The 27,350-nt window shown below is 48.8% G+C and overlaps 2 protein-coding genes across 2 annotated transcripts in view; both read right to left on the bottom strand.

Moving 5' to 3' along the window:
• Positions 1-13,260, bottom strand: part of SMURF1 (SMAD specific E3 ubiquitin protein ligase 1) — a 48,657-nt gene extending 35,397 nt beyond the window's left edge. The window contains exons 1-2 of the mRNA XM_054390871.1: positions 13,206-13,260; positions 13,068-13,124 (exon numbers count right to left, since the gene is read on the bottom strand). Of these exons, the coding sequence (XP_054246846.1) occupies positions 13,068-13,124; positions 13,206-13,260 (112 nt within the window). The remainder of the gene's footprint in view (positions 1-13,067; positions 13,125-13,205) is intronic.
• A 3,826-nt stretch (positions 13,261-17,086) lies between these two features.
• On the bottom strand, positions 17,087-25,031 carry KPNA7 (karyopherin subunit alpha 7). Its single transcript, XM_054391387.1, has 10 exons — positions 24,966-25,031; positions 24,141-24,278; positions 23,517-23,599; positions 22,961-23,229; positions 22,413-22,495; positions 20,864-21,127; positions 19,896-20,129; positions 18,997-19,179; positions 18,209-18,358; positions 17,087-17,164 (listed from the first exon to the last, which is right to left on the bottom strand). The coding sequence occupies exons 1-10, from the start codon at positions 25,029-25,031 to the stop codon at positions 17,087-17,089; spliced, it is 1,548 nt and encodes a 515-aa protein (XP_054247362.1).
• Positions 25,032-27,350: the final 2,319 nt, after the last annotated feature.

Below are 27,350 nucleotides of genomic sequence, written 5' to 3' on the forward strand. Positions count from 1 at the left end.
CACTGGAACAGATTGCCCAGAGAGGTGGTTGAGGCCCCATCCCTTGAGATATTCAAAGTCAGGCTCAAAAAGGCTCTGAGCAACCTTCTCTAGTTGAAGATGTCCCTGCTGACTGTAGGGGGGTGGGAGTAGATGACATTTGGAGGTCCCTTCCAGCCCAAACCATTCTATGATTCTATACTGCAGCAACAACAAAAATGAAGGAAGTTCTTCTAAACAAAAAGCTCTTTATCAAACTATTAAATTAACATAGCCACAGTCCAAAATTTAATACCTAAACCCCACCAATGCATGAGGACAGCTGGTTCAGTCAAAGCAAAGAGGTTTGCTTTCTGTTTTGAATCAATTACATAGATTCAGTACATTGCTTTTCACATGGCTGGCTAACAGTGCTAATATTCCAGATAAAATGGAATGCTGTAGGAGGAAAACTTTCACCAGGGCTGGCTCTCACAGGATGTATTATTGGTTCTCACAGTATTTCAGATGTCACTGAACAGGATTACAAAACACATCTCTTCACAGCTCATGACACAGAGGCTCCCAGAAATATCTATTTCTTCACTACTTTCTCAGCACATGGAATGCACTTGAACACAGGCTAACACTTGTGGGAACCATCCAGCAGTATTTTGTTTGTTTGGGTGTTATTTTTAAGATGGTGATTCCTATGCACCAAACAGTTGAGCTATTAAAAGCAAGCCTTTTATCTGCCCTCAGATCATGAATACAACTCATGCTCCTGGGAATCTGATATCATCCAAGCACGGGACGACAAACTATGAGACAGAACCAAAAGAGCAAAACATAACAAACCATTTCCAGAAGAGAAAAATCCTTTAAACACCATTTCAGTCCTTACAAAAGTAAGCTGTGTGGCACTAATTTGAAGTGATAGTGCTGTTCTTTTAATTAAACCACACCAGTAGGAGGTTGATGCACTGGCTGATGCTGCAAGCGACATGCTCACAGGATGCAGATGAATCTTTGTGTAAGGAATTAACACACGATTTCATCTGGGTTAAAAGGCAAAGCAAAACCCTCAAGTCAAAACAAACATAGAGTGAGTGTTCTTACAGGCTCTTGATGAAGTCATCTGGATGTTTCCCTCAGAGAATGTTGTTAAATTCTGGGGGATTAAAAAAACCTAATCCCCAAAATACAAACCACACTCAGTCCGGTTGTGCCACTGAGACTTCAGTTCATGAAGCTTGATTTATCTGTAGGTGTTTGTGGGACTGAATACATGTATGTCCCTCCCCTTCTTATCACAGGGCTCCTTCTCACGCTGTCCCATGTTGCTGCTTCCACATCTCCTGTCCACACAACTGTGGCCAGGACTGGGCACCCCTCCTTGCCCCCAGCAGCAGCTCTGGTGGACCACAGGAGTAGGGATTTTGTTCTACCAAGCTACTCATCTCCAGGAGTCTTGTAGACCAGTTGTGCTTAACACCACTGCCCCTAGCAAATTTGACTGAAATCAGATGAAGAGCCAAAAATTAGTTTGAGAATGACAAGTGCAATCTCTTTTTCAGCCTGGTAATTTTTCAGTCTGGAAAGAAGATTAAGCTTGTCCCATAAGTTTGTCCATCAGCCTGATGGTCAACTACGGCAGCACCGTCTCCTGAAATCTGCAGACAGCTTCTCTGTGCCAGGTTTCACTGCTGATTGTGAAACCACCAAAAGCCTAGAAAACTGATGAGTATTAGCTTTCCAACCTAGATTAAATCCCCACAAAAATATTTGCTGGATCCTTTTTCTCTTGGTCTTGCAACATCTTAATTCCACCACCCTAGAAGAGGCTGGCAGCCACGACTGGGACCTCCTGCCCGAGCCTGTGGTTGCTGCTATCATACAAAAAAAAAAAAAAAGGAGAGCTTTACATCAGCATCTGGAAACGCGATCCTCCTTAAAATGGGCAGCTGCTCTGCCAGATACAGCCTCCCTGGTGAAGAAACATCACAGAAACAAGCAGGACATTTTCTCTTTACTTGGGATACAGAGTATCAAAGAGCAGTCAGTTTATCCAACAGCTCCCCGTCTATTTACTGCTCACTCCTACCATGACTATTTCAATCACGTTTACAATACCAGCAGCATCATCTCAAACATCACAGATTAATCTGTTTCCTTCTGGCATTTCAAAGTCTGCTTTCTCTCTGCACACTTGTAGGATTTACATCCTAAGGCAATGATAAAAAAAAGAAAATCCCTGATACTACTTTCCAACTGGGCTTTAGTTCCTTTATTTCTCTCCTCCTTCTATCAAAAATAGTTCTCATCTCTGCTCTAGTTCAATTTGGAAGTAGTGCAGGCAGCCTTGATAAGCATCCTGCAAAGGAAATGCCTTGAATTGCAGACTACTTACAAGACATTTTCCCAAGCAACTTTTTATAAGTCCCATTTGATGGCTGCTTTGCTAATTTCTACTGAAGTTTATCAAAACATGATTTGGTAGACAAGTCAAATCACTTCTGTGATTGAACAAAAAAATAACAATAAATAAAACCACTGTGGTTACAAGTCCATGACAAGCCATTGGCTAATACTGAAGTATTATTTAGCCTGTTACCAGACAGACCTTTAACTCTGAGGTGGTTAATTCATTTTAATCTGAAGAACACAACACAGAAAAACACCCATTTACACGTTCCTTTTGTTTACCCAAGTCTTCTTCTAGACCAGGTAAAAGCACTATTGCTAAGAGCTGGTGACAGCACAATTATGGGCCCTGATTGCGTTACCCTAAGCAGGTCAAGGGGGGTTGCATGCTGGTGTCAGTCTGGCTGGCTGCCTCTCACACCTGTCCTCATTTGTCGTGCTGCAACAGACACAGCTAACTGATATGCCTTGAAAAGTCAGGTTCAATTCCCTAAAACTCTTGGGAAGCAGGCAAAAAGATGCAGTGCTCCTGTATGGCAGATTAGCTGTGCATGGAGCGTGCCACATTTTAGTTAATTATTGCACAATATGGCAAAGTCAGTTGTGCAAAGAGATTTTTTTTTTTCCTACAGCCTGGGCTCTACAGTTGGATTATTTTCCTAGATCTCTGGGCTAAAGTGCAGGGGCAGAGATTTAAACCTGAGCATGGCTCCATCACACAACTTGGCTACTTCAGACAGCCACTGAGTTGAACAAAGTCACTGAAATGTCAGTTCCCAGCTCAGAGCCCTTCTGTGACTCCAGTACACTGACAGACCACATCAGTTTCAAACAGTTGTGCCACTCACTGGCACCTACTAGCTCCCTCCCTAACTTCACTTACGCCTTTTAACCTCATCTCACCTTGTTTCAGCACTCATCTGTGAAAGGGGGACCTCAGCAGAAGTATTTTCATTCTGGTTAAAAACATTTTCAGCGGTGGGCTAAGCACACCAGCATCAAAATGCTTCATGCAAGAAGCAGCTGGGAGATGAAAAATTAAGACGTGTACAACTTCTCTGCAAATTCCAAAAGCCCCAACACTTCAGACATCATTTTTTTTTTTTCACCAAACCATTTCTGCTCTCTCTGGTCTATTTGTAGGCTATTTATAGACACATATGAAACATGAACATGCCCACTGTAGTGCTTATTGTGATGGTTACCTGCCTGCAGATGTTAAGAGATACAAGAGGTACTGCTTGGAATTTCTATATATGACACTGAAGTAAAGATCATTTCAAGAGTCCAGGAACTTAACTGGCATTGTTTAGCCTGGAGAAGAGGAGGCTGAGGGGAGACCTCATTGCTCTCTACATCTACCTGTAAAGAGGCTGGTCTCCTCTCCCTAGTCTCAGGTGAAAATGAGAGGGTATGGCCTAAAATTGTGCCAGGGGAGGTTTAGGTTGGGTATTAGGAAAAAGGTCATTCCTGCAGGAGTGGTCAGATATTGGAACAGTCTGCCCAGGGAGGTGGTGGATTTGCCATCCCTGGAGGTGTTCAATAACGGTGTGGACATGGCACTTTGGGACATAGTTTAATGGCCATGGTGGTCTTAGGTTGATGGTTGGACTTGATGACCTCAGGCATGTTTTCCAACCAAACCAATTCTGATCAGACCTTCAGCTTACATTCACTGACTCAATTCCAGATCCAGTTTACCAAATCTAAAGGATTCTCTTCCAATTAATGCTAAAAAAACCCTTTTCCCACAACAAGGTATCTGCTAATTAGTCTTACAACAATGTATCTACTAATTAACCTTACACTTGTACACTATGACACCTCTGCATTTCTAATTCTGAGTTGAAACTGAAGTTCCCACATGCTTATAAAAATGGCTGCACATGTGAAACAACCAAAAGGCATCAGCTGCAAGGATAAAGCACAAGGCTTCCCTTGGAAGCATCTCAATCACTGCAAGTCTGAATCAAATTGAAATTCTTCACTTTTCTAAATTTGGCACTTGTAAAAAAAAAATGTTAAAGCAACAGCATGATCCAGACACTCAGTTAATTTTCATATGCAGTCTGCACTTATTTTGCCTTTTTTTCCCCCTCTCTTTTTGCTGTTCAGGAAAATGGAACCCTTGCATTTCAAAAGATGTTTCCTTCTCAATGAACTTTTTGGGCCATACACCCTACTAGAAAATGTCTCCCACAGAGACAGGGATCTACTGGAGAGAGTTCAACACAGGGCTAGCAGGATGCTGAAGGGACTGGAGCACTGCCTTATGAGGAGAGGCTGAGAGCCCTGTGGCTTTTTAGTCTGGAGAAGACTGAGAGGGGATTTAATAAATATTTATAAACATCTGAGGGCTGGGGGTCAAGAGGGAGGGGACAGGCTCTGCTCAGCTGCACCCTGGGATAGGACAAGGGGCAATGGATAGAAACTGCAGCACAGGAGGTTCCACCTCAACATGAGGAGGAACTTCTTCCCTGTGAGGGTCCCAGAGCACTGGAACAGGCTGCCCAGAGAGGTTGTGGAGTCTCCTTCTCTGGAGACTTTCAAGACCCATCTGGATGCATTCCTGTGCTTGATTCTATGGTCCTGCTCTGGCAGGGGGGTTGGACTCATTGATCTCTGGAGCTCCCTTCCAACCCCTAACATCCTGTGAGCCTGTGAAAAGGTCAAAGAAAATTCTGTTCCTCCTAAAATGGCATTTTACTCCACATAGTAAGATGTATCTAGAAAGACCTCATCAACTTGAGGAGAAAAGATTGTATCCCAGTAAAAATATTTCTTTGCCTTCTACTGGTTACCTGTAAAAGCAAAAACCACTGGGAGAGAAAGATAATACCAGGGTATTTAAGAAAGAAAAGGAAACAAATTGTATTTTCTTCAGCAGAGCTTCTTCATTGTTAGTTGGGAAAGAAAGCCCTACCATTCAAAAAACCAGCCACGGCTCAAACTGCACATTAGTGAGGACATTCAGGGACACATAATGTTCCTGGAGCATTCTAGTGGTCAATAACACTTGGAGTTAATAGCACTGTCCTTTATTCCTAAATGGGCTGCTCTGTATTCTTACAAGAGAATGAGGAACCAAAGTGTAAACCCAGAAAGCAATTACAAACACCAAATTCCACAGGACTGGCCATCCTTTCTCTTGGTCATAACAGCACCATTTGGGACTAGGAGCTTAACCCTTTTCAAGTGCTTTATCACCCAACAGCCAGCTTCAAGGCTTGGTGCTCATCAGGATGGATGCTGGAGCCAGTCTTCTGCCAATGACAACTCCTCCAGCTGTGGTGAGGTGAGCACAGCTGGAGCAGCCTCCAGCACCACGCAGTCACTGGGGAGATTGTGCATTATTTCTGCCTTACTCCCACACAATAATGGATTGTATTCCCCACAAACAAACCTTCCATTTAAATACTTGCTGTTAAATTGTATTAGTATGCAATACTGGTGTCCATATCCTCCCAAAAACTCAGGCAAGAGGATTTTTCATGGGGGAGGGGATGAAGAGAAAAGGGTAAACCAGGCTCTGCCAGCCTTATCTGCCTGTGCTGTGAATTGGGTAGCCTTGGGGATTTTTGCCTGCTGTGCTTAGTGTCCTTGACAACAAGCCAGTTTGAATTTTGGCCTTTAACTTGACAAAAATGACTTACTGAAGAGGAAGGCATCAAGCTATTACAGCCCTGTGGAGAGATTCTTTCTAAAGCAGCATGCACACTTCTTCTGCCAATTCCACTGCAGCATCGTCAAATTTATTGTCCTTATACCCCTCCCAAAATTCCCAACGTTGCTGCTTGTTCACAGGAGGATATTTGAAAGGAAAACTTCCAACGTTGTTACTGTGTCCTGCCATTGCATTTTAAGAGTTTCACAAAGAGAGACAGAGATGGAAAACAGAGAAAAATATCCCCAGGCGTCCCTCAGAAATGATTGAATCTCTCTTCAAAAAGATGTGAAACAAAGTTTAAAGACATGTAGCATCTTAACCTGTTCCAGACTCTCCTTTAACACACACACACACACACACACACACACAGATTTATTCTTCCATTAATACTCAAATACATATTTTATAAATAGATACACTAATAAACAAAGCAAAGATTGCCACCTGGCTTACGAAATCACCACTCACTCTCTCTTCTGGTTTTCTCTCCCCAAATCAATTCCCAACAGAAGACAACACATGCATGCACCTCAGCTTTGCAAAGCCCAGCACCTCACTTCAAATTCTTGAGCTAGACCATATATGGGGAAGCTAAATTTGCACTGAAGCAGCTGAAGCGCGAGCAAAGGTTTTTCTTCTGCTGGTTTTCTCACGGTAGATGACAATTTTTTGGCAATGGGGGTCAGCAGGCTAGCAAGGAGATAACATCTTGAGTTACTGCAGCAATATCTGCAGGAACTCATTTGTAAGCACCTGGAACATCCCAATCCGAGAGCAGCGCAGCTTCCTCACCACCAGCCATAACACGAGGGCTCGATGTCGATTCCCCCACGAGCTTCACTTCAGGCTTTCCAGCAAAGGTGCTAAAGAAGAGATGATATCAAGGGAAAAAAAACAACTGGAAGTTGATCAGCTGCAGGTCTGTCCTGAGCATCAAAAGAGGAGAAGGCATCCTGGTGCCAGCAAGAGCATTGAGGACTGTAAAAGAGACCTCGACACAGACATACTCTAAAAACCTGAACAGAATCCAACAGGAGAAACGATGCACTGGTTGTCAACAAGGATCTCCAGACTCAAGATCTCACTGACTCCTTTCCCTGCCCACATCTGCTGCTTTGGGAAGAACAAACCATTTTCAGTAAGGGCTTGTTTTGCTCTGGGAGAATAAACCAGCCCCAGTTTTCAACAAAAATATCCAAGCACTAACACAGGTAAAAGCTTCCAGTCATGAATTCCAGAATTTGGTCATTTCCACAGGAACATTTTGACCATTTCTAGAGGAACCATAAGGGAAAAATATAACAAAAAAAGATTCAATTCCTAACTTAGGGAACAATATGGCAGATGGAAGGATCTCCTCTAGCCCCCTTTTTCTTTTCCAATATTTTTCTCACTCAAGTCTTAAATGAGTTGCTCTGCTGAGTACACACCTGAACTTCACGACGACATTCCACTGACCTGTTTAAGCACATCTGCCCCCAACCACTCTGTCTTATCACTCCACCTTACCCAACGTGGCCCAAACCAACACAGCAGCTGAATGAGTGAACTCTAGAACCATAAATAGCAGCAAGTCATCTAACCAGATTAACTCAATTTTAAAGTATGTCCACTGGACTTGTTTCAAGTTGGGCAGCAATCCAGGTAAACCTCCAAAACACACACACATGGAAGGTGTTTCCATACAGTACTTCTTCATGCTGTGACCTACCAAGCACATTTCCAGAAAGCACCAAGGGGTCTTGGTTATCTTTATTTACAGTGGCAGTTCCAGCAGTCTCTGAGCTGCTGTCAGTAAGAGGTCAACTACCCGGCACACCCTGGAATTGATGCCGCATTTTGCAACACAAAGCTACAGAATTTCAGAATTGTGATAAAGTTGTTTTAAGGAAATGGATGAGAGAACTGAAATTGGAAAAAAAAAAAAAAAAGAAGAAATCATTAAGGAAGTGCATAACCACATCCCAAATTGCACTTCTTTACATGAAGACATTCAATTTGAGCAAAGAAAGTTTCAAGTTAGGAATAAAGTGGTTATTGTTTCTGCTTTCCCTGCCTGAGGGGGATAGTCAAACAAACTCCTTTTGGAGATTTAATTTACTTCCACCAGGACAATGGTGCTGGCACAGCTTGGACTTTCTGAGAGAAAGAAAAAAGGAGGCTTACTACCCATAGCCTGCCCAGAGGAAAAGGCTGCTCTCCGGATTCCCGAGGATGCCAGCTGGCCGTCTGCAAAGGCTGCGCCCTCCACTTCCCCCCACAAAAGCAAGGGCTTGGATTTTTTTGTTAATGTCCCCATAGTTATATGCCCCAAGCCTCTTTGCCATCCCTGTCCAAGAAGCTCTGAGCAGCCACAAATTTCCCTTCACAAAAATGTTACTACTTCCTACAGAACTGGGGCAGAGTGGAGGGAGATTAAGCGTCTCGCTCAGCATCGCACAGGAAATCTGCGGTGAAGCTCAGCGTCGAGCTCCAGCCCAGCGCTCCAACCACAACCAGGCAACCTGCTCCCTGAAGATCTGAAGCAGAGAAAATCCTTACAAGGAGAAAAATAACAAGACATTGATTTCCACATACTCCCGGATTACCATGCAGAATAAATGTGGACCTACTCAGCTGCCGCTTCTCACAGCGTTCCCCGTTGCATGAAACCACCTTGACATTCAGTTCCAAACGACAAGGAAGTGGTGGCCAGTCTCTGCCTTCCTGCACCACTGCTCTTAGCCCAAAGTCTTTCCAGTGTATGACCACAAAGCTGCAGCCAGCCCATGAAGTATTTATGATGTCTGATACAGATCCCTACACAGATATTCATTGTTTCTGGGGATAAAACTGTCCAGGTCGCCAGTATCAGTGTTGTGATCGATCAGTCAGCTAACCTTGCTGCACTGACTGATTGTATTAGTCATGAAAGGGAAGCAAAACACAGTGGCATTGGTGACACTTGAACCTGTGCCTTTGTAACAATCCTTTGTGAACGCTGCTCTTAAGGTAACCTCATTTTCTACTTGAAGTCACTGTAGTCTTTTAGGTATTCCTTCAAATTACGTGTTTGCAAGAAGATCTGCAGCCATCCATTTACCAGCTACAGTTACTAACTGGGCAGGCCTTGTGGATGGGACTTCCTTAAACTGTGCTGACTGCAGTGAACTGAAAGTGACCTTCAGGACCCTTGTCTAGACACCTCTTTCTTCTTTCTCTTTCTTTGTCACTGTTGAGCACCATCACCCTTCCAAAGGGAATCAAATTTGTCCCCTACAGATCTCCAACTCTTCCCCTCTCCTCACAGAAATCTGCTTCCCCATCACCTTCTTCACTCCTCAAAGCTTACACCACCACACTGTCTTCCTGCTCACACCTGGGATGGCTCTACCTTCCAAGCTGCATCACCACCACCAACCAGCAGATCAGCACCTTCTCAGGCCAGGTCTGCCAAAGAGGAACATATTTTTACACTTTTAAGTACTTTGAATCTCACAAGTGAGACACTTGGAGATGATTGCTTGTGTTCTCCTGTTAAAAATCAAGCCAGGCTTTTCTGTTAAAGAAACTGGTTTTGCCATTAACTCTCACCACAGCCATTAAACCTTATTATTGTACAAGACATCCTCCCACCTTCCTGCTCCATCTCTGAAGTGGTCCATGAAGTTTAAACTTTTCTTTCCTGATCTTTCCTCATTTCCACAATGGCACTAGAAGCCAACCAGCATTTAACAGCTCAGCTGAGACCCTGCTGAAAAAGCCAGCACCAGTGAAGACTGAACACAGTTAGATGTTTAGTCCCAGTTCTTCACAATCTTCCCAATTCCATCTGCAAGCTACCTGGAACAGGAAGATCTCTGATACCCAGCACAATGAGACTGCAGTTTTCATGAGCACTTCTGGGTGATGGAACAGTATGAGCAAGACGTGCGGCAAGCCCTGGAGATGATGAACCCTTTGGAACTTCCCCAGGGAGCAGCGACTGCAGCAACAAATAAAGGTTTCAGAGAAGCACATCAGTAAAAAAGGGATACGTGCTCCACGAAGGTCCCCTGGCCCGTGGATTGTGTCCTCCCTGACCCAGCAGGTCTTGAGAGGACTTCCTAAGCACCACACACTCACAATCTCACTTTATTATCTCCATGGTTTGGTAATTCCAGTTTGGCAGTTGTTGCACTATCCTGATGACAGCACAGATGCAAAGAGACCACGGACTTCATAACAGGTTTTGCTTTACTTTGCCTAGAACTGCTCCAGGTGGCAAGAGACAAGGCCATGAATATCTCTGGCTCCTGCATCACCAGCAGTGGTGAAAGCTCCAATGGGAATACAAGGAACAGGCTTTTGGAGAAACTGAGATTGGAGGAGAGATCAGTGTCATCAAAGTCCATAGGATAAAAGTAATTTTTCAAAACAAGGACAATGAGCTCTTGGAATAACATCCCCAGGGAAGTGGTGGAGTCCCCAACATTGGATACTTAAGATTTGGCTGGACAGAGCTAGGACATCTTGTCTAGACCATGCTTTTGCCAAGAAAAGTTGAACCAGATGATCCTTGAGGTCCCTTCCAACCTGAGTTTCTATGATTTTAGCCTGCCATCCAAATGATTCCTGAAGCTGTGGCATTTTTCCATGTTTTTTTCATGATGATTTGTATCATGATAGGGCTGACACCCATGGCTGGAAGCTAAAAGATCACTTCTGATAACCATCAGAGGATCCAGAGCTCTTAGATATACCCACATAAATAATCCCAACACACTGCTAATACAAATGCCTTTCTAACATAATGTCTTTTTAAAAGCAAGAAAGATTCTACCTTCCCATTTACACAGTAATGCTCCCAGGCACCTGCAGCCCAAGTGGTATTTACCTAGTTATTTTCAGTAGTGCAAAGCATAAATGGTTTCTAATCATAGGAAACACAATGCAGGTAGTAAATCATAACAGAAGAGGTCCTCTCTCTTGATTTAAATCTGCTCAAATCTCCCAGTAGCAAAACAGATGAGAAAACAAAAGCTGCTCTAGCTGCAGCCATCTAAAACAGGTAAGTCAGCACACTCGTCTCCAGCCAAGTCAAGAACACAGCATTCATTGCCTAACGATTCTGAAGCTAAACCTCTCCCAAAGCAATTTATTTTCTGATTAAATACAGCGATTTTTGTCACGCCACCCAGGTTTCCCACTTGTAAAAACAGAAGATGTGTTTGAGCAAGTAGATTTCTTCCATGCAGTTACTAGAGGAATAATCCATGAAGTTGCTCAATAAGCTGAAACTTCAGTCTCTTCCAGAAAATCTTCTCAGCTAGGAGAGGAGCTGTGCTAAAAGCGAAAAGGGATTTTTTGATGCAGCATTCATCCTTGAAAATTAAACCAAGCAACCTCTCTCTGTTATTTAAATGGTATCCTCCAGCTCAGAAGAAGGGCTATGACCACAGTGTAAATTACTTCACTCACAGCATTTTTATTGACTGACTTGCATAAAAATAAGCCACATTAATGACTGCCTTGACATTTTGTATACATCACCACAAAACTAATTTCAGATCAAACATCATCCCTACAAACCTAAAAATACTTTCAGCCTTCTCACGTCCGAGAAAAGGATTTTCAGATTTGCATTATCCTCACAAACTTTGGTCTTCTAAAGCACAAGCAGTGCAGAATCAAGAAAAGGATTAAAAGAAAACCAGGGTTGTGTTGCTTTGTTTTGTTTTTTTTTGCTGAGGAGCTGCTTCTGATTGACTGTGTGACATGCCAGAAGCAAGTTAACCTGTAACTGAAGCTTAACCAGCGCAGTCTTCTCATTATTTGACAATGTTTTCTGCACCCACAAACAGCTCTGTGTAGATCAATGCCAGTGACTCGGAGCAGCACCGTGGCTCCTTCAGCCCAAGATATCTCCAAGCATCCACCTGTTGCCTTTGAAAGGCTGGATTGGACCTTATTTATTAATAATTCACACAGCAGCCTCCAGAAGCAGAAACCGTGTCTCTTCCCATTAAAGAAGCAGCCTCAGCATCCACTGGAGGAGCTTCCAGGAGATTTAATCCAGATCTCTCAGGGTGCAACATAAGTTGGGTTTATCCATATGTGCACCTTGGAAGGAGGCACAACGCACACCGCTACTGGTGTCACCTCCCGCGCCAGGAAGGAACTTCCAAAGTTGAATGCATGATTTGCCAGGAGAGAACAAGTTGCAAAGAAGGAGGGGGAAAAAAATAACCCACTTAAAAAAAAAAAAAAAAAAAGCTAAAAGCAATTAAATGCACATTTTCTCTTTAGCAACAGAGTTCTCCTCCTCGACACAGAGGAGGCTGGCGGGGGTTTAGTAACTAAAGCAAAGCAAGGCAAGTTATGAAAGGGTTTGCTGAAAGCCAATCTGTCTTTGGAAATCCTCCTGGGGAAGGAGCAGAGAAGACCCCAGAAAGGGACAGGGTGGTCTGGCGTGCTGGAACAGGGCAGGACACAAAGATTCCCCCATGGAAAAGGAAGGAGAAAGGTGCTCTGGGTCACTGGAATTGGGGCAAGACAAAGGCTCTCCCACGAGGAAGATGCAGAAGAGACCCCAGGTTTGACAAGGTACCTTGGCCTGCTAGGGAGGTGCCACAGGGACTACCCCAACACGTTAAGAAGGTGCAGAAAAGGCCCTAAGAAGGGGCAGTGTGATGAGATGGGGCCACACAGAGATCCTCCTAAAAGGGAAGGTGCAGAAAAGACCCCAGGAAGAAGCAGGGTGCCAGGGGGGAATACCACAAGTTACCCCACGGAGGGGCTCCTCAGAAGGAGCAAAGGAGCAGGGTGTCCTGGCCTGCCGCAAGGAGAAGGGGAGACAGACACACCCCTCCAAAAGCCTCCCCACCCCAGCTTCTGTCAGCCTAGAAGTCGGTAGAGTCCACGGGGGGAGCGAGAGGAAAACATTGTCGATAAATAAGAATTAAGAGAGGCTCCGCCGGGCCAGGGCAGCGGAAACGGGACCAGAAAACGGCGGATAAAAGTTAAGTAACGATCAGAGCTCGGTCGCTCGCTCGCCCACCCACCACCACCTTGGGCCCGGCCTCCCCTCCCGCTGCCAGGCCGCCCCCTCCCCGGCCTGGCAGCGGGAGGGGAAGGGAGATCGGGCCCCAGAAACCGGAGAGAACACACACACACAGAATCTCCATCGCCCCGTTACCTGTGAGGCGGATCTTGATGCTGGAGCCGTTCCGGCGGGTACCGGGATTCGACATCGCGCCGGGAGGTGGTGGAGGAGGAGGAGAAGGAGGAGGAGGCGGTGGCAGTAAGCAGCAACGCCAAGATCAACCGGCAGCCCTACGCGCCCCCGCCATGCGGGCCCGCCCGCTCGTCGCGATGCCCGTTGATCTCCGGCCCCCTCGCTCCGCCGTTCACCTCAGCCCCCAAACCACCGCCGCGTCCGCCCGGCCCCGGCCCGGCCGCGGAGAGCGCGCCTTGGCCACGCCCACGCCCCCCTCCCACGCACGTCGGAGGATGGTGACGTCGGCACGCAGAGCGGCGCTCGGTCGTACCTAGACGCCATTTTGGGAAGGTCGAAGGAGGGTTGGAGGGAGGCAGTGAGCGGGGAACGCATGCGCCGTGAGCGAGAGGTGGCGCCCCCTGGCGGACAGGTGGAGGTGGGAGGGGGCGGCATAGGGATGTATAGGAGTAATACAGGGTGTATAGACGTGGCATGGATTGTATAGGGGTGCACGGGGGTGGCATAGATTATATAAGGATGCCTGGGGCGGTACAGGGATGCACGGAGATGGACAGGGACGTATAGAGATGCAGGAGGGTGCCTGGAGGTCCCTTGAAGTGGCATACAGTATATAGGGGTGCACAGGGAGAGAATGGAGGCTATATAGAGGTGCAGGGGGGTGGAATACTGGGTGGCATGGAGGGTGAATAGGGATTCTAGGGAATGGCATGGGAGGTGATGTAGAAGGTGGCAGGGCAGGTGGTACAGGGGCTCATGGAGGTGACATGCAGGGTAGGTGAGGGCAGGATGGAAGGTGGCATAGGTGTGCATGGGCTTAGCCTGCAGACTGCAAGAGGGGGCACAGAGGGTGCACTGGAGTGCCATGGAAGGTGGCATAGGGGTGGCACAGCTATGTCAGCCTTCCCCTCTTCTGTAGCATTAACCTGTCTCACTCCCTCCACCAAGATACCACCCACCCCAGGCAGACCCCTGCCTCCTGCCCAGCCCAACTTGCCCCAAACCATTTCTCGCACCTCATCCTTCTCACCAACCCCCGGGTTTCAGTTTGTGTAGCTCCTCAGACCAACTCCTGGAGGCTTCAGGTTTGCATCCTCAGAGACTGCCACCAAAACCCCTTCCACCTGCTCCAGCACAGCCAGATCTGGGTAACAAGTCTGCTGGCTGCTGGGGAGGCTGCAGGGTGCACCCGTGGCAGAAGTAAATGAACAATTAGGCATAAAGGGGCTTTAGAAGAGACTCTGCTTCATACCTATAAATTATTTAGATGCTAACTCAGTGCAAACAGGCCACCACAGGCACACTCTGCTTTTCCAGCTCTCCAGCAACACAGGGATGAAGCAGCTGCTGTGGTGCTCCTCTGGGGCTGGGACACAAGATGATTTAATTATGAAAGATACTTTTTTGTGCATCTCTAGAGGGAGGCTGAGCTGCTCTGAGGAAGTAGCACAGCAGCATCTCACCCTTGCTGCTCCCTACAGAGAGCCCTATCTCAGCCCATGGGGAGGAGGTGCTCCTCCTGAAGAGGAGCACCAAAGCCAAATTCACCACAGCAGCTGCTGGATATGCCCCAGGCAGGAGAGCCAAGGCTGGCAGTGACCAGAGGAGAGCAGTTCCAATTAGCCAGGCAAGCAGATGCCTGTAGGTCATTCACACACACCCACAGCACAACCTCAGCCTTCCAGCACACACCATAGAATTATAGAAGGTGTCAGGGTGGAAGGCACCCTTAAAGGTCATCTTGTGCAACCCCCTTCCAATAAGGAGGGTTGCCTCCACCTAGACCAGGTTGTTCAGAGCCCCAACCCTGCAATGTCCCAGCTCTCCAGGGTCCTGGTTTTCTGACTACTGTGGGGCAGGAGCACTGGTGCCCCTCTAAATGCCTCCTCTGCTTGCCCTGCAGCACTGGACAGCAGACATCACTACTCTCAAAACAAAGGGCATGCTTTTGTGTCCATCATATTCAGGGCTACAGGGACACTTTTGTGGCAGCTTAAGGACATGACAGTGGGAGCAAGAAGCCTGGGTCCCAGGGCTCTGCTAAATATCTACCACAGGCTCATCTCCAGCACCTCCAGGAAAGAAGGAGAAAAGTCAAATAGCTCTTCCTTCTCTTTTTATCTTGCTTTAAGGCAGCAGAGCATCAGCAAACAGCCAGCCTCCTGCCCAAGCATAAAGGCCAGCCCTGCCCCACTGTGGGAAGAGCCACAGAGGAGGCACTGGGCCACAGCCCAAAGTCAGGGCAGTTGCACAGATCCCAGCTCTGGGCTGTGTCTCCCTTTACACTGAGGAAGCACTTGCCTCAGATTCATTTTACCTAGTGAAATGTGACCCTTTCCAGATGCCACATCAGCCTGGTCAGCAACAGGAAAGTGCAACACAGCCCAGCCAGAGCCTTTGTGTTAACCCTTGGGCAAAGGAAGGGTTTCTGCAGACACTTGTTCCAGTCACATTCAGATGCTGCTCCAGTGCAGTTTGGAGTGCATGGGTTTGGATCCAAGAAATAAAACTCAGGCAGCACTTTGCAATACATCAGTTCCACCCTTTCAACATTTAAGTGATACCCAGCTCTGGCACACACAACCAGGGCTGCACACCTCACAGGGCATGGAGCACAACCAAACTCTAACTGGTAACTCCCCTTTTCTCCTGGGTGGCCTGAAGGAAACAAATCCTCTGATGAACAGATCCAGGGTGGAGGAAGAGGTTCTGCTTCCTGGTGAGATTTTCCCTTCAGATTAGGTTACCCATCACATCACCTCCCACTGCCTCTGAGGAAGTAAAGCCCTGAACCTCAGCAGGGTTGTTCTGAAGAGTCAAGCCCCTAGAGCAGGGAAGAGAAAGGTGCCACCTCCATCCTGCACAAAAAGCCCCTGGGATAGCCTCAAGCCCTAGTGGCAGAAGGCTCCTAGCAGAACTGTCCACCACCCGTTAGCACCACAAGGATGTGGCAGGATCCAGCAGCTGATGAACCTGCAGCACAGCTGCTAGCAGAGTACCACACATGGCTGCAGGGATGGACACAGAGTACCAGAGCTTGATGCAAGCTGAGCCTGAGAGCCACATCCACTCCATCCTCACTCTGAGCCTGCATCTGGAGACCAAAGTTGGAGTCCTTATCTCTAAGGACTCATGAGCAAGGGGCAGCAGCATGCAATGGAAACCTGAAATACAAGTCCTCAATATTAAAGGGCAGCTCCAGGCAGAGCCAGATCCATAGGCTCCAGGCTAGTGGATAGCATCTGGAAAGCTACAGTGGGAGCTGAATTGCTGTCACTCCGATAGCTGCCTGACAGCCTTCCTGCCTGTGTCCAGGCTCTGACACTTCCACCTGTAGTACACAAATGGATGACCATGACTCAACCTTCCCCTGGCCCAGTTCCTTGTGCTGGAAGCATCTCCTCTCAGGATGGCTTCACCTGAAGAGCAGAACACTGAGCAGCTTTTCAGAGCTGCTTCAGCTGATCCAGGTCAAGCCCAGAAACTTCAGCACAAGCACCAAGACCCAGCTGGACCTGGGGGTAACATTCTTCTCTCCACAAGCTTAATGCAGTCAGCAAAAAAAAAAAAAAAGAAAATTCTGTCTGTGCTTTCAAGTCAGAAGAGGCCAGGAGCTCAGATACAGTTCTGTAGGGCCTTAAGATACTATGGAAGAGTCTACACTTTGCAACATCAGCTTGAGGGAAAAACAAGTGGAAAAAAAAAAAAGGTCAAGAAGTACAAGGCAGAAGTGCAATTTATTGACAAGTTTCAAGACCATCTTTGCTCCTCTTGGTTTGGATAGCTGAGCTCTACAAAGACACCTCCCACCCACCAGCTCAGAGCTGTGCAGTGCTTCACCTTCAGAAGTTGCAGTCTTCCTTGTCCACAGAGAAATCATAAAGTCCATCGTTAATCCCAGGCTGCAGCTCTGTGCATTCCTAGGAGGAAGTTGAGAGCTGTTTAAGGCTCTGCATTGCAATCAGCCCAAGCTTTCTGCACTAGAGTTTGCCTGAAGGTTGTTCACTGTTTTATTTGTTTTGAAAATTTCTGCTGTTAGAAGCTGTTAAGATCAGCTTGACTAACAGGACTCAGAGCAGAGCAAGCCCTCCTGTTCCTCACAGCACTCCGACACTGGAAGCAGAAGAAGGCTGGAGTGGCAGACCTCACAAATTAAATAGCCTGCTTGGAACAGCAACAAGCCAGGACTGCTTTGGAGAGATGCTCCTGCTGGCATCCAGCCCCTCAGGAAGGTGCTGGCACATAGGAGAGCTTCCTCCACACCTTCACAAGGACATCCCACAGACCCCATGCCCTGGACAAAGGACTAAACCACTCGTTTGCTCCCTGCTGCTGCAGTTCACATCTATGCTGAGCCTCGCCTCTGACATCTGCCAAACCTCTAAGCCTCTTCCCTGATGCTTCCCCACCCAGAAGACTAAGACCAGGGCCAACCATGGCATCTGTGCCAACGTGAGAGTCATGCTAGCTGGTGTCCCATCCTCTTTTTCCAGAGGTTCATTAGCATGAGAAGGGTCAAGCAAGCCAAATGCAACCTGAGCACAGTCATCAGCTGAGTAGGAGGCTTCCATTCATAGTGACAAGCCAGCTCAGCTCCTAAGGAGGAAACTTCTCCACATTTGGTATTCATATCAGCAACTGCAGTAACTCCAGCTGATGCCAGTTAAAATTCCAGCAGCAAGATGCTATCGAGGCATCTCTTGTGCAATCCATCAGCTGACAACTCAGGGCTCCTACAGACCTTTAAAAACAACTGGAACAAACAAGCTGCAAAGACTAATCATGGAGAGGTTTCCTCCAAAAAAAAAAAAAAGCAACAACCACCAAAACCACCAAAGCAAACCCCAGATTAAAAAGAACCACCAAGAGAAGAAACCCTGTTCCAGCATCCTTAAAGTCTCTGCTTCATTCCCATGTGTAACAGCTTCTTATTTCCAGGTGAGAAACAACAACAGCTCACATACCTCTGTGGAAAAGTATTTCTCTATGATACTCAGGGCAGATCTGTGGACCATGTTGTTGTCATGGGTTTGCAGGGCTTCAATTTTCTCCAGACCACCCAACTCTTCTATCAGCAGACAAAACCTGTCTCTCTCCCCCAGCTTCTCAGCTACCTGGAACATCAAGCAGGACCTTGTGTCTGTAGCAGGTCTGAAATGGTCTCTAAGGACCCTGATCTACAAGTCAGAAGCAAAGTTCTTGCTTTTATGGTCCCTACTCAATCCTAGGGGGATAACTGTGTCTATGGACACAGTCCCTGCTGGGATTTACTGCACAGTAGCTTGACTGCCAACCAGACAAGCTGCCAACCCTCCTCACTCACAGCCACAAACCAAGCAGCAGCAGGTGTGACCTGCCAGCCACTCTTTGCAAAAGCCATTTCACTGGTTCAAAGGTGTGACAAGAAAGAGGCTTTCAAGTGAGAGGCAGAGACATCAGTCAGCAGAGACCTAAACTGAAATGCCTCCAGGACCACCTCAGCTGTTGTATTCCTGCAAGACCTTCACCTCTGCCCAGCTTGGAGGATGAACACAATTTCTCTCTCTCCAGAAGGACTAAAGTGATAGGAGGCAGAGAAGAATACTTTGGCAACAGTCTTGTCAGGCCCTTTAGGCAACCCAGGAGCGTGCAAAGAAGAAGTTAGACAACATGAGGACCTCTCAGCTCCTAGTGGGGAAGCAGCTGCTGTTCTAACCATGCAGTGTGGGCACTCAACTCACACCACGCAGAAGGAATGCAAGAGAGAACTTACCAGAAAGAAATTTGAAATTGTGTCCAGGATGATCAAGACAATTTTGCTGTCTTTGGCCAAGAGTAGGTTGAACAAAGGTTTGAGGATCCCAGACTGGATAAGTTTCACCACCTGCTCCACAGTGCCTCCTGTTGTGAAGTTGGCTACTGCCCACACTCCTTCCTTCTGAGCTTTGAAGTCCCCCTGGAACAGCAGCACAATGAAGGCACTCCCAGACTTCAGCATCCCTCTGAGATCAGTGTGAGGTAAGGACAGACATATCCCTTGGTTCAGTCTGGGCCAGCTCACCTTCCCCAGCACCTAGAGAGGGGTGGGCACCTGGCAGAGCTGCTAAGAGCAGCTTCAAGCCCTGCTTTCATCACAGGATCTCAGGGGTTGGAAGGGACCCAAATAGATTGAGTCCAACCCCCCTGCCAGAGCAGCACCATAGAATCTAGCTCAGGTCAGAGGAACACATCCAGATGGGCCTTGAAAGTCTCCAGAGAAGGAGACTCCACAACCTCTCTGGGCAGCCTGCTCCAGTGATCTGTGACCCTTACAGTAAAGGAGTTCCCCCTTGTGTTGAGGTGGAACTCCTGTGCTGCAGCTGACATCCATTGCTCCTTGTCCTATCCCAGGGAGCAAGTAAGCAGAGCCTGTCCCTCCCTCCTGACCCCCAGCCCTCAGATACTTATCAACATTAAATCCCCTCTCAGCCTTCTCCAGATGAAAAATGTAGGAATGTGTGTTTCATGTATGTGTACTGCAAGTGTAAGAGCCCAGACTGTCCCAAGGATCTCAACGCTGAAGCAGGTTGCCTGGGTGGGTACAAGTGATTCCCAAATGAGGCATCCTGGACCTCATGAACCTCAGCATTGCTTCTGCAGAACTGTGAGAGCAGCACCACAACCATCCCTTACCTTATCAAGCACCTCCATGAGGGGTGGCAATAACCCAGAGGTGATGAGTTGCTGGATCTGATGGCAAGGCCCTGCTGCAACGTTACTGAGTGCCCAGGCAGCTTCCTTCTGGATTGTTGGCTTGGGGTGTCTCAGGAGATGGGACAGGACACCCAAGAGGCCAGCATCAATGGCTGCCTGGGTCTGCTCATCAGTCCCAGTGACTATGTTCCCAACAGCACGGAGAGCTGGGGTCTAGGATGAGGATGAAGATGAGGAAAACCTTTAGCTCAAGAGAGACACACCAGAAAGTCCAGCAAGATCCAAGTGCTTGATCCTTCCAGGAAGGAAAACCCTCATGGGCAGTTACTGTTGGATTTGCAGACCCATGCTCCTAGTTTGCTCTAAGCACTGTTCCAGGCTGGCCAGGAAGGTGAAAGAGCAGCAGCTTGACCAACAACCAAATAACACTGCAGGCTGAGACAACAGCAGAACACATCAGCCACAAAGTCAGATGTGCCTCCCCTCTCCTCAGGTATTCCTACATTAAGGACCAGAGGTTGGAGGTTTATGGTTGTTTCACAGAATCACAGGAACACTCAGGCTGGAAAAGCCCCTCAGGATCACCAAGTCCAACCCAGAACCCTGCTCTACAAGGGTCACCCCTAAACCATAGCCCCAAGCACCACATCCAAATCACCCTGAGACACATCCAGGGTTGTTGACTCAACCACCTCCCTGGGCAGCACATTCCCATGCCAGACCCATGTGAAAAATGTTTCCCTAATGTGCAGTCTAAACCTACCCAGGAGGCCATTCCCTCTTGGTCTATCACTAATAACCTGTGAGAAGAGACCAGCACCAATCTCTCCACCACCTCCTTTCAGGTAGTTGAGAGCAATGAGGTCTCCCCTCAGCCTCTTTTCCAGACTAACCAACCCCAGCTCCTGCAGTCACTCTTGATGAGATTGATTCTCCAATTTTCCTACCATAACATTCAAGTTTGGGCTGTCCATCAGTTCCACCAGCCTGGGGAGGACCCCTGTGTCCACCACCATTTGGATGCGGTCGTTGGAGCTGTCAGTCAGGTAGGACATAGCCCAGCAGGCATCAGAAACGATCTCCTTGTCCTCATGCACTATGAGGCAGCTGAGGACTGGCAGCATTGTTTTCACTGCATCCAGGGGAGCACAGGGGTTCTTGTTCCTGCAGAGGTTTGATAGGGTCCAGGTGATGTTCCTCAGGAACCCAACCTGGAACACAAGGGAGGGGTAAGGTCACAGAATCAACCAGCCAGGTTGCAAAAGACCTCAGAGATCATCAAGTCCAACCTATTACCTAATACCTAACACCTCCTGACAACTAAACCATGGCTCCAAGTGCCACATCCAAGCTTTTTTTGAACACCTCCAGGGAGGGTGACTGAGATCCTCACTGTTTAACCACCAAGAAAGAGCTGGTATCTGGGTCCTTGTCATCCAGTAGCCAGAAGTAGCCTTCCTAAGGGCTGAGGTTTATGTGAAGGAGGAAAATGTTATCCAGGTGGGGGACTGGAACAGTAGATTCCTCTACTCCTTCCCCCATAGTCCCAGTAACCAGCTCTAGTGGTGTGACAAGCCACAACCCAAAAGGTGCCAAACTGATTTGCTGGGTCCTTGGGCAAAATTAGAGCATTCTTCAGACCATCAGGATCCTCCCCCCACTAATATTAGCAGCTCATTGTTCCAGAGTAGAGCACCTTGAGGATTTGATTAGGTTTCATCAGGCACTTCAGCCCAATAAGGACGTTCCCAGGAAAGCAGTGGAGCTATTCTCAAAGCATTGCAGCTACCCAGGTGTGTGTACATAAGCTGGGGTTTTATCATCATCTCCCCCCCCCCCCTCCAGCTCCCTAAGACACAAGGGTCAACAGGGCAAGGAACACAGCAGCCAGAAGTGTTGTGTTTGGGTTTTTTTGTTTGTTTGTTTTCTTTCAAAAACACGTAAGACCTAGAGGATGTTTTCTTAACCTACACAAATCATACAGCTTCCACCACACCCAATGGGATGGGAAATCTGGAGGCTTCAGCACCACTGTTACACCCTCAAGAGCTTCTCAGTTCATCCTATACTTCTGAGACTGTCCTTCTCCAGAAACAAAGCAAAGCAAGCAGTGAGGCAGGCACCATTGCAGAAGATCACAGAAGCCACAAACCCAAGTTTAGAGCTACCCAAAAAAGCAGCAGGAGGAAGCTTGAAGGGCAAGTTCAGCCCTACCAAACTTGCAAGTTCTCCTTGCACCAGTTTCATCTTCCTCCTAGCTTGAGAGGGTCAAAGCTGGACAGGAAAGCTAAGACCAGAAAGTATCACATTGGCATGAAGGCTGCTTGGCATCCCCAGCTTTGCACACAGCCAAGAGGCAGGGTGAGGAAGAGCAGTGCAGGACAGGGTCTCATTCACTTATACCAACAGCTTGTGGGCCCCTAGGGGAGATGATGGAGCACCATTCACCCATCACCCAAGTGGTTAACAGCTGTTAAGCAAATGAAGGTTATTTACTGGAGTTACAGGTGACACCAGAGCCAGCAAGGGAGGAAGGACCTCGCAATTGATAAGAACATCTCTGTACAGAGGACCATCACCTGCAGAGATGAAGAAAAGGGCTGTTTGTTGCATCTGCCCAAGCCACAAGACAGTCAACATCAGACTGCAATCAGACCTGCAGGCACAAGCCAGGCCTGGGTGACTGGGCTTGGCTTGTCACACATGTTCAGGTGGGGAGGCTTTGCCAGGCAGATGTGTCCTCGTGGCTAGCTTGTGGCAGGCCAACCAGACACATCCCATCCTGCTCTCCCTACAGACAGCACTGGGGGGTTAGACCATCCCAGCAGCACAGAGGCTTGCAGCTGGCTTTGGCCAAGACCCTACAGAACCAACACAAGGTCGCAAAGCCAGGCCACATGAAGAGACTGAAAGGTTGAAAGGGGCTCAAGAGAGGCAGCAGCTTGGAGACAAAGCTGCAGGGAGATGAGGCTGCCTTGAGGAGCAGCAACATTTTCAGTTCCTCAGCACTGGCTTGGGTTCCAAGCCTGGAGACCTCTGCTTACCTGCAATATTGCCCAGTGCCCACACAGACTGCTCACTAACATGCATGTGTGGGGAGGACAGGAGGGAGATGAAGGCTGGGATGGCACCTCCCTCCACCACGGCCCTGGTGTGCTCTGAGGTGCCAGAGGCGATGTTGGTCAGTGCCCAGGCTGCTTCAAACTGCAGGGAAACATTGTCTTCATAGCTGAGGAATTCAACCAGCCTGGGGATGATGCCCAGATTGATGACCTCATTGACAGGGGGGTTGTTCTGCTTGGACAGCAGCTTCCTGCAAGACCAGATACAGCACAGCCTGCCCTGAGAAACCCTGCATGGTGCTCCGATAGACCACGACCCTGTGGCCAGGTCCCTGGCACAGGCACTGACACATGCAGCCCAAGCAAGGCACACAGGGCACAAAGCAGGCACCAGCCAAGGGCTGTCTGGGCTAGCAAGGCTCCTTTCCCCTTCAGCTCTTCCAAGACGTCCTCACAAAGGAAAGTTCCTTGTGCTAAGAGGACCCAGCACAGCTCCATCAGCCACCCCCTCCCAGCACAGAGCAGCCAGGCAGCATACCTGGTGGCCTGTGTAGCCAGCAGCTGCAGCTCAGGGTTACTCCCATTCACACAGTCAACGATTTTCTCCAAGGACAGCTGGATCTGTCACAGGGAATGATTGAGTCAGACAGCAAGCCAGGATTCCCTCTGGTTTAATCTTCAGAGTCAATCAGCTGTCTAGACCCAAGTCAGTCACCACTTCATACCTAAGCAATGTCTGCTCTTTATGTGATGCAGTTTCGAGATGAGGCAGAGGAAAAGAATCCACAAAAGCCTTTGAGGCAACTAATCCTTGTGATCAAGCACAGAAAGTCACTGACACCATAATGGCTCTGTGAGCTCACTAATTACCCCAGCCCCCACACACAGGGAGCCAGGCAGGAGCTTCACCAGCTCCCAGCAAGCTGGAGAACCAGGCTGTCCGACCTGCCATCAAGGGAAGCCACACAGGACATCATCTCCATGCAAAGTAACCCAGGAAAGGGCCAGGCAGGCTAAAACATTCCCCAGCACCAGCCATGGGGACCCAGCAGAGCGTTGGCCCCAGGTCACTTCAGCTACAGCTGCTAGTGGTCCTAGTGACCTCATGATGATCCCACAACGCCTGCTGCAGAAGCTGCAGCACTGCTCCTGCCCCACTCACCTCACTCATTTCATCTTCCCCTGGAGTGAGGCTCTTGTCTGCTGAGGTGACTGAAATGTTCCTGCGCTTCTGCATCTGCTCATCCTTCTTGGCCTTCCGCAGCTCGATGCTCACCTCCATTCTCTGCCTCCTCAGGGCCTGGAGGGGAGGTGAACAGCACCACCCTGTTCTACAAGGAGCTCAGCTACACAACCCTCTGCCCCAAGTTTTCTATACAAGGTGTCCAGAAAAATCAGTATCTGCTCTTGGGCAGCTCCCTGCTACAGCCAGGAGGGTTGTGGAGGAGATGGGAGAGAATAAAACCTCTCCCTTGGTGTCCCTCATGGCCAGGGGCTGCTGGGTGAACCAGCAACCAGTGCTTGTTTCTACAGCAAATTTGCTGAGCCTGAAAGGCAAACCCTCATCTCTTCTATTGGCTTAAAGCAAACTGACAGATCCCATGGTCTGACATCTCCTACCAGCCCCCATCCACATGGAGCACTGCTGCTGAGAGCTCACCATGCCAGAGTTCAGCCACCTCCCTTCCCCAGCTCAGCATCAACCACCCAAACCTCATGTTCCCCTTGCCTGTGCCACCACGCTCCCTGCAGCCCTCCCCTTGCCTGTGCCACCACGCTCCCTGCAGCCCAGCCAGCTCCACACCACGTCTTCAAAGCTAACTGAGCATCCCTGCTGGCACAGCCATCCCTACCCCACACAGGGAGGCTGGGGGACAGTCACCTGTGAGGAGCCTTCACTCACACAGGCTCTTGCCAGCAGGCAAACCTCTGGTGGGGATCACTGCCCAAGGCAGGTGGCACATGGGTGGTGGAGATTGGTACTTACAGCTGTGTCCTTGCCCTTGTTCTTGAACTTCTTCATCCTCTCACTGTGCTCATTCTCGACTGGCATCTTGACAGGGTTGAGAGAGACACCAACTGAAAGCCTCCACACCCTTCTGGGGGTTCAGGAGAGAGAAAGCTCAGCTCACAACTGCACCAGCAACATCCACCTCCATCTAGAGGGGGCTTGGACCCCCTCCCTGCTCCCACCACCAGCCTGGGTCACACATTTTCTTCCCCACCTCTCCAGTACAGGAGATGCTGGAGGTTCCCTGCTCCAAGCAGAGCTCAGTATGATCCTCACAGGCTGCAGCCAAGCCACTGAACTAGATGTTAGCCCCAACTACCACTTAACACAGGCTACAGAAATTACAGCTGCTGCTGCTGGAATCCCAGGGGGAAGCTGGGCACACCACTTCATGGCTGCAGAAACATCACCTCCCCCCCCAGTCCTCATCCCAGGGCCTTTAGACTTACCTGGTTGCAAAGCTCAAGCCTAGCAAGTCCTCCTGCCTACAAAAGGATTGGTTTAAGCTCCAGTAAGGACAAGTAACCACATCCAAGCCTACACTCTCACCTCACAGCCCAGCTTGGCTTCTTACACCAGAACACCCCCCAGGAAAGAAGCAAGGTTTTGAGCTGGGTCACTTCATGCCACTGCACAAAGCAAGGAGTTCCCCTGCAAACTCAGTTACCAGGGGGAAAAAATACAGGATAGGGACTACTGAAAATAATTTAAGTCTCTCCTAGTCAGGCAACCACCAACATAAACACAAGAGCAAGAGCAGGTCTTCAGAGAGTTTGTGTCAGAAAAAGGGCCAGTCCTGCACCCAGCAGTGGTGTTTTCAGAGCACCAGGACTAAAACCAGGCTGTGCAAAAGCATCCTCAGGGCTGACTGCACAAATGGGGCCCCTTCACCTTCCCTCTAGGCTCACAGCAATCACCTGTGGCTCAGATCAGCCTCCAAGAATGCAGCTCATTTCATCTTTAAGTTTAATGGTTTGGGGGTTTTTCAGTCCCCTCTCTCTCACCCCAGCAGTCAGGGCTGCACACCAGCAGCATCAGAGCTCCATCCAGCACAGCAGCCAAGCTTCAGCCCTTTCCCACCTCAGAGGAACCAGACTGAGCCACCTCTTAGCTCAAGGCAGTTACACCCCACAGCCTTAAACCCTGCACTCAAATCTCTGCCTCCTCTCCTCTGCTTTCCTTCCAAGAGAGGAGAACAGTAACACCTCAAGAGACCTCTCCCTTTTAGGGAGCTGCCTCCACCTCAGCAGAGGTTCACCACAATCCCCACACTTACACCAGGCAAGCAGGAGACACAGCACAGCCCTTGACAGGGCTGTTGGGCAACCAGCAGCTCCATCCTCACCACACAGAAGGAGTAAACAGCCAGTATCCCCACCCACCCCCCAAAAAAAGAGAACCCCCTCACCTCAACTCCCTCTCATACCTCACCAGCCTCAGACTGCCTCTTTTATGGCCCACTTGGAGCCCCATCTCCTCTGGTTCCCCACCATGATTGGCTCTTCCCGGGACAGCCTCTCCATTATCTCCAGCTGCTCCTCTGCCATGACCACCCAGAGATAATTATCCCATGGTTTAGGTTGGAAGAGACCTTTAAGACCATTAACCCAGCACTGCTGAGTCCACTTCTTGGAGCTGTGGACAGCAGGATGCACCTGGAGGAGGATGGATGGTGATGCCTCCTCTCCTGAGCTGCTCTCCTGTCTGGGTTGCTCTGATAACCTCCCTCCCCTCCTCTCCCCACCTACACTTCAGCCCTGCTTGTGGCCACAGCCCTCACAGGAGGTGGCAGCCTGCATCCATACGATGTCCTGTGCCATGAGGGGTGGGCTGGCTGCTGCCTCCCCATTGCTGTTGATGCCTTTGGAAGTGCAGGGGACAGGCAGTATGGGGATGCCCTTTTTTGGTCTGGGTGGCTGGAAGGTCCCTGGGGGTGGTGATGGAGGCCAAGAGAGCTGCTACCTTTTGTCAGTGGGGATCAGGACTGTGGAGTCAGGGGGTAGCTGAGGGGAATTAGCCAAGCAGAGGCTGCCAGCAGGATGAGACAGGATTAAGAAATGTGGAGCAGCAGCAGCTGCTGGCACAGGTAGGGGCCAGGCCAGGCTGTGGCAGGAGGTAGCATGGAGAGAAACCCAGCAGGAGCCTCTTATCTCCATGAGTCCCTCAGATTTTGACCAGGAGTTGCTGGGCTGTGTTCTGTGCCTGACACAACCTCCACCAGCTTTAGTCAAGAGAAGGTTTGCATTTATGGTACCCCAGCATCAGTTACACACTGACTGATGGGGCTGCTTGCACAGCTTGTCCTCCTGTCCATGCCACTGCTCTGACCAACAGAGACCACAGCATCCCAGCTCTCAAAGT

This window comes from Indicator indicator, chromosome 22, assembly GCF_027791375.1.
Source record: "Indicator indicator isolate 239-I01 chromosome 22, UM_Iind_1.1, whole genome shotgun sequence".
Classification (NCBI taxonomy): Eukaryota; Metazoa; Chordata; class Aves; order Piciformes; family Indicatoridae; genus Indicator; species Indicator indicator.